This window comes from Micropterus salmoides, unplaced genomic scaffold (genome assembly GCF_014851395.1).
Source record: "Micropterus salmoides isolate LMB-PRFRI ecotype aquatic unplaced genomic scaffold, ASM1485139v1 Ms_hic_scaffold_8, whole genome shotgun sequence".
NCBI lineage: Eukaryota > Metazoa > Chordata > Actinopteri > Centrarchiformes > Centrarchidae > Micropterus > Micropterus salmoides.
This window is the reverse complement of record NW_024044570.1, coordinates 2,604,189-2,611,583: the sequence shown is the minus strand read 5'-3', so window position 1 is coordinate 2,611,583 and position 7,395 is coordinate 2,604,189. Positions and strand designations below refer to the sequence as shown.

At 43.4% G+C, this 7,395-nt stretch overlaps 1 protein-coding gene across 1 annotated transcript; it reads left to right on the top strand.

Annotated features, from left to right (window-relative positions):
• The first annotated feature begins 2,000 nt into the window (after positions 1-2,000).
• LOC119894317 (iroquois-class homeodomain protein IRX-5-like) lies at positions 2,001-5,938 on the top strand. The gene is made up of 3 exons (XM_038707000.1): positions 2,001-2,494; positions 3,447-3,855; positions 5,060-5,938. Exons 1-3 carry the CDS (start codon positions 2,264-2,266, stop codon positions 5,689-5,691), a joined length of 1,272 nt encoding a protein of 423 aa, XP_038562928.1. The 5' UTR covers positions 2,001-2,263; the 3' UTR covers positions 5,692-5,938.
• Positions 5,939-7,395: the final 1,457 nt, after the last annotated feature.

The window sequence follows — 7,395 nt, the reverse complement described above, 5'->3', positions numbered from 1 at the left end:
CTAGTTAGCGACCAAAAGCGCTACTAGCGTTTCTGGTAACGCCAGGGCGTCAAATACACACGAACCTGGGGCAGAATCGCCATTTTGCGTACAATAGCCACGTTTTTTCCAAAGCGTGTATATGTGATGCCTGAGCATGTGAACCGGCTGCTTAAACTTATGTTGCCTTGCTGTTAGCTGCCACGCTAACACCTGTTTAACAAGCTAGTGGTTAGCTTGCATTTCTAATCTGTTTTTTAATGTAATGTAATAAAATTCTTTGAGGTGCAGGTGTTAAAATAAAGGTTTTAAAACACCAAACATGACTGTCTTTATTTTGCAAACTTAATTTTAAATTTTTTTTTTTCTCAGGAATATGGAAACACCTTAAGTGTTTAACACTGGTTAAAAAATGACACTCCTAAGAGAGTTAATGTCTAACACTAGAATAAAGTGTTATTAAAAACTAACACTGGTGAGAAGTTTTACATTTTAACTCCATAAAGAGTGAAAAACTGGACTAAACTCCAAAGACAGTTAAATTAACACTCTGTCGTGTGGCCCCATATAAAAGTGCTGAAATCAACTGACAGTGTTTAATTTGATGAGCTGATTTAACTGTAATTAAAGAATATTTGGAATAAATTGTGTGTTTACCTTATAAATCATGAAACTTTTATCTCCCTTACAAATTACAACAGCTGATTTTAAAGGTGAAAAGCATCACTTTTTAATAACAGTGATTCTCATATTACTGCTGACGTTGTCTCTGGTGTTATTTGGTATCGGATTAAAAACACGTTTTGTGTTGTCGCCACCTTCACTGCACATTATCTGGTCTGACTGACTCATCTCCGCGAGTTTTAACACACATTTTCAGTTTCACTTGAAGTGTGTGGGGAGTGAAAGTAGTTTGTGTATAAACGGAAACAGACTTGGTGAATATGAAGCAGTGGCTGAAAGTGAAACAAAAGCGCCAGCGGTTTTCCATCGTTTGAGCCTCGACTGCTGCTCTTTTCATGACGTCACCTCGTCCTCTTCTTCTGTGGGGGTTTAACAGCAAACGAATCAGCTCCACCAGCTGTTTATCTCCCATCAGCCAATGAGCTTGTGTTCTCACAGCAGCAAAAGGTCACACATTAAATTTTGACATACTTGTTCAGCAGTATTTCCGTGTTAGGCTACTTTATACTTCTACATGTATTTCACACTTTTGTAGGATACGACGCAGTGCTGCACTATACTCAGCAGTAAAACTGTCGCTATATTGAGGAACTACAGCTTGAAAGGTTCAGTGTATACGTACTACATTTTAGCGCCATCTAGTGGAGAGGGTTGTGAATTGCAACCAACAGCAGAGTCACTGCTCCCCCCTCCCTTTGCAAGCGAGCAGGGGGAAGCTACGGTGCTAAATAATACGTGTGGTCCTCCATTTGACCAGACTACTAACTACTACTTCATATGCATTCATTGTAGTGATGAAATGCGCTCTGTTGAGCAGTTTGTCTGTTTGGGCTACTGTAGAAACAGGTAAGAGGAGCCGGTTCATTATGTGAGGCCTTTATACACCACTGAAAACATAGTTATAGATATTATATTGCATTTCTGTCAATAGATCCTCCTAAATATTACACACTGAACCTTTAAAATACTCACATGCATCTGTTAAAAGATTAATATTTTATAATGATAATTTGCTGCAGAATGTGTACGTTCACATTTTGATCTAGTACATTTTACTGATAATACTTTTACTTAAGTAACATTTCAAATTCAGGACTTCTGCTGGTGTTTTTAGACTGTGGTGTTACTACTTTTATTTAAGTAAAGGATTCTTTGTTTGGTGGCATTTTAAACCAAAGCGGAGCTGAATTATAACATCAGGTAAACAACGTTTACAAGCACGTGAGCTAATTATCGGGTGTTTGATTCCGGCTGCATGTGGTTAGTGTTTATGAGGTGGAGATGACAGCGGCTCTCTCTCTCTCTCTCTCTCTCTCTCTCTGTCTCCCCCCTCTCTCTCTGTTCAGTCTGTCGGAGGGTTCAGCGGTGATCAGTTCAGCAGCAGCGGAAGTGGAAAACTTGCAGCAGACGCACACAAACTAAACCCGGCTGCCACCTGCGATGCTGCTGGATGCTGGTCCGTTTTCAAAACTCCTCTTCCCTCTTTTTCTTCTCCTTCTTCTTCCTCTTCTCTTCCCTCTGCTGTCCCGGGGAGACGCGCGCTTTCGCTCTCCGATGTGAGTTCGCCCGTGCGTAATAGTCCGGCTCCGTGCGCGCCGTCATGGCTTATCCTCAGGGTTTCCTCTTCCAGCCGTCCGTGTCTCTGGCTCTGCACTCCTGCCCGTCCTTCGGCTCCGGGGTCATCTTAGGACCGCGGACTGAGGAGCTCGGCCGCTCCTCTTCGGGCTCTGCCTTCGCTCCGTACTCGGGATCAGCGACCTCTCCCGGCTTCAACTCCCACCTGCCGTACGGCGGAGAGCCCCGGGCCGCCGCGACCCTCAGCTCCTTTGTGGTGAGTGTCCGCACCGGAGCGGGTCGGTACACCTGGGTTCTAGTTTGTGATTAAAAAAACCCCCCAAAGTGTTGACTTTCGGTGCGTAATGCAGCTCAGAGCGTGAAAGAAAAGTGTCGCTTTTAAATGTGTGGGTTCGGTTTCAAAGGGTGTTTTTAATTCACTGTGTGACAGAACATTTCAGTTTCAGAGTCGACTGATAAAAGTTTAATTTAAAAACATAGTGTTTCCTCTATTTTCGTCTTTAATGTTTTTAATTTCCATATTTGAATAAAAAATAAAATAAGAAGCTGAAAATAACAAATTCAGATTATTGTTTATTATTGTAACCCTAACCTGAAATCATTTTGTCTTCAATGTTTGTTTTTTTGCTCTCAAATTTTTAATTTAATGTGTTGACTCATTTTTTTAAAGCCATATATTTTTCATTTAAAGTAATTTGTTGAGTAAAACCTGCAGCTACAACTTCACATTTAGTTTTTTCCTTTTTATATAATTAATCCAAGAATTACCTGAAACAACTGCAGCACAATCCATCAATATAAACTGACTCCAATAATCTTGTTTGTGTGTGAAAACGTTTCAATTAGAAAGATTAGAAAAATAAATGTTGAAATATCCATAATGTGATTTTTAAAGGAAGGTTTCAGCTGGAGTGTTTGTGATGCCCGTGGCCTCGTTTTGGACGCACTGTGCTCAGTGCAAATTAAATTCTGTTTGTCTGTCTGCGTGTTTTAATTAAACCTTTATTTAATGGCGTTAGTCCCGTTAAGATTAGGAATCTCCTTTTCAGAGAGAGCTGCCAAGAAAACAGCTTCAGCTCACGGACGTTAAAGCTGCAGGCAGAAAACACGCTGAAAACAGGCAGAAGATCTCTGGGGTCAAAGATCACAGCTGCGTTCACACGGGAGGGAGAAGGCGTTTTTAATCTTTTCATCATTTCATGTTTCAGACTTCTGGGTACGATCCGTCCTCGGGGATCTCCGGCTCCTTAGATTACCACCCGTTCGGGGCCCTGGGGCCCTACGCGTACGGAGACCCCACCTACAGGAAGAACGCCACGCGGGACGCCACTGCCACGCTGAAGGCCTGGCTGAGCGAGCACCGGAAGAACCCGTACCCCACCAAGGGGGAGAAGATCATGCTGGCCATCATCACCAAGATGACCCTGACTCAGGTGTCCACCTGGTTCGCCAACGCCCGCCGGCGACTGAAGAAGGAGAACAAGATGACCTGGACGCCCAGAAACAGGAGCGAGGACGAGGAGGAGGAGGACAACATCGACCTGGAGCGCAACGACGAGGACGAGGAGCCGATGAAGCCGAGTAACAACGAGGAGCCGGAGTCGAGGAGCGAAGCCGGTGAGTGAGAGGAGAGAAAGCTTCTAGCAGCAGCAGCAGCTCTGAGCTCCTCTGCAGAGAGAAAATCAATAATCAATTAAAGCCAAAATGACAAATATTTGCTGGTTCCAGCTTCTGAAACGAGTGGATTTCCTGGTTTCCTTCTGTTTTTTGGGTTTCGGACTGTTGGTCAAACAAAACAAGACGTTTAAAGACCAAACGACTGATTAATCGATCAAGAAAATATTCTGCAGATTAATCGATGATAATAATTATCATGCAGCCGTAAACAGCACAGAAACAAAGAGTTGTGCATAAAACTGAAGTCAGGAAAATATATGATCATATACGGCAGTACAGGAAGTATTCAGATCCTTTACTGCAGTTAAAAATACAAGTATTGTTTTGAAAAGTGTCACTTAAATCAAAGCCAAATGTACTTAGAGTAAAAGTACTCATAGTGCAGAATATTGGCCCCTGTGAGTGTTTCACTATTATATATTTACAGTTTTACTCAGTTGTTAGTTTATTAAAATGCAGTCAAAGTACTTCAAATATACACATTCATCGTATGTATTCGGGTAATATAACAAGATATTTGAAGACTTCACGTCGTTTTATTGACAAATTCGGATCAAAACGTTTGTGTCTAAATGAATCTGTAAAGTAGGAATCAGATAAATGTGGTGCAGTAAAAAGTAGCGTGACATAGAAATACTCGAGTAAAGTACAAGTCCTGCAAGGACACTTGATCCACTGTTTATAGACGTTAAAAACGTTTGGGTCTAAATCTTTTTTAGTGTTTGAAATAAAATCTGATCAGCTGACGTCTTTACTGTGTTGATATCTGTGGTTACTGATTACAGAGAGACAGTAAATAATAAATATAATAAAGAATAAAAACTTGGAAAGAGGAGAGAAAAGGTGTACTACGTGTATTACTGTAGTAGTGTTGTATAGTGTCAGAAAATGGTGAAATAATCCAAAAACCCAAAGAGACTTTTTTTCAGTTTATTTTGAAAATCTTCACATTTCAGATTATTTTATTTTCTGGTTGCTGATCAGCTGTTTGTTGCAGCTGATAATAGTTTTATTGTCTGACTGAATCTGCCGTTTGTTTGTTGAATATGTGGGAAGGTTGTTGTTTTAATCAAAAGAATCGTTAGCTGCAGCCCTTCATGTCAGTGTGCGTGTTCTCCTGCTGACCACTTCCTGTCCCCTCCAGCTCCTCGCCGCCCCCCCTCCGTTGGAGACTCCTGCGTGTCGGCGTGCAGAGAGGACAGCGGCGACACCGACCGAAGCCTCACCGACCCGGACTTTAAAGACTCCGGGGACCGGAGGCTGCCCCTCCTCCCGGGCCCCACCTCCACAGGGGGCCCTCCTCAAATCGCACCAATCAGAGTGTCAGAGCTGGAACGGACATCGAGCCCGTCGCCTAAAGAGCACTCCGACTCCATCCGGGGGCCAAATCCGGCCCCTAAACCCAAACTGTGGTCCTTGGCTGAGATCGCCACCTCGTCGGATAAAAATAAAGGATCTAATGACTCTTCACAGAGCGGGGGGCCGGGACAGCCGCAGGCCTCGGTCCACCACACGTCCACGCCCCGGACCCCGTTCTCACACAGCCCCGCCCTGCCCCGACACCTCTACTACACCTCCCCCTTCATCCCCGGATACTCCAGCTACGGCCCTCTGGGGCCCCTCCACGGCAGCTCACACTTGGCCTCAACGACGCATTTAAACGGATTACACCAGACGATGCTGCAGAGGGCCGAGGCCCTGGCCAGAGACTGCAAACTACGCAGTCAGAGCCAGCTGGACCTGCACGAACTGAAGAAGGGCATGACAAACGTGTAGACCCCGGGGCCCGGAAAACTTTTTATTTACTGGAACCGGTTTGTTGGATTCTCCTCTGAAACGTCCTGGATATCAAAGAAAACTATGAAACACAGACAAAAGGCCCCGCAGAGGCCCCTGACTTTTATTTAGAAACAAATACTGGATTTCAGACGGCGTTTTTCTATGTTGATAAGATGTAATCTTTGTAGTGCGTTTCTGCACAGAACCTAAAGAATCATTAAAAGCTAGTTTTATTAATACGGAACTGACCGACTGACGTTTTTCAGTGGAAATTACGCAAAATCAAATCACATCGCTGCACAAAACTGCTCAGGGAAAACACGAACAGGAAGTTGTTTTTTTTTTAATGAGACGTTCAGAAAAACTGAGTGTCAGGAGAGAAATGACAGTTAATTAAAAAGGAAAAGGTTTTTAAAATCACTGAATTCATTTTCCTGTTAAAAAGCCCGTTCACAAAGCGGCGCCGCCGAACCAACACGTTCTCTCTCCAAACTCGTCACCAGTGTCGGGGGTAGTTACTCAAAAAAAGTAATGGATTACACATTAGCCTACTAGTTACTTTTTTTAAAGGAGCTATATGTAGTTTTTCAATGAAATTACTTATCTATGAATAAAATTTTCATTGCCTTATTATCAATAGGCTCAAAACTCTGTTTTCTCTGTTGCTTGCATCAGACACTATTCTGCGATAAATGGGAGGTCACCGGGTCGGATTCAGCCCTGAATAGGACGGGTAGATAACGCAGTAAGAAGTTTATTAGTGTACGGAGAGAGTGAGGAAGGTAGGAAATGGATATGTGTTTTTCTGAGGGCGACTGGATTAGTTATGCGGATTTAGTATGAATGAAAGCTGAGGGTAAATAAAACCTGAAGGGGGCAGTAATGCAACGCAATGGATGACAGCTGCCGTAAAAACTCAAAGAAGAAGAAGGATTCAGCCCTGTGCGCGCTCCCAGCAAAACAGGCTCCACGTAAGGATCCAAAACAACAACAAAGGTTTATGTGCTGAAGCCCATCAGACCAAACAGGTTCAGATGATGTCCAGTAAGAACAAAGTGAACATGCAGAGTCGAACGTTAACTTATCCGGTGGAAAGTTGTAACGCTTTCCATATTAGTTCACCAACTAACGCGACCCATGTTACCATCCTGTCTACCACCGGTATCATGTCAAAGTGTTGGTTGTTCGCTGCGCTGAATGAAGTAACGTTACGGCGCCGGTGTTGATCTGCCTCTGAGACGGGAACGTTGAAGTAACGGAGCCTGAACATGTCTGGAGAAAAGCCGCAGCCTGCGTTTATTGCAGGATTTCTGTATGAAAGTGTTTCGGATTATTCATGAGTTCAAGCGAGCACGCGTACGAGCACACGCCTTGTTGCAATCCGCACCGCTAGTGGCCGCTGGAAACTCCATAATGCTCCTTTAAACTAATACCTTACTTTACTAGATTACTCACTGCTGAAGGTAACTAGTTACATTACTTTTGGATTACTGCGTAACTTCACCTGCGATGCACAATAACAAGTTACACCTCATATTATAATGAGGACATACACTTTGTAATATTATGCTCTTTAATATTACAAAGTTGTGAACATCAGCCCGGCATTTGTCAAGAGAAGAACAAGGCTACAGTACAGCCAGTGGCGCCCTCAGAAAAGTTTCCTAGGGGTGGCCACTGAAAATCCTTCCACTAAACCAA

Bases quoted from the DNA above. Each gene is read 5' to 3' on its own strand.
- LOC119894317 (XM_038707000.1), top strand. From the start codon at position 2,264: ATGGCTTATCCTCAGGGTTTCCTCTTCCAGCCGTCCGTGTCTCTGGCT. The intron at 2,495-3,446 runs GTGAGTGTCCGC...TTCATGTTTCAG, and splicing joins CGACCCTCAGCTCCTTTGTG to ACTTCTGGGTACGATCCGTC. The intron at 3,856-5,059 runs GTGAGTGAGAGG...TGTCCCCTCCAG, and splicing joins GGAGTCGAGGAGCGAAGCCG to CTCCTCGCCGCCCCCCCTCC.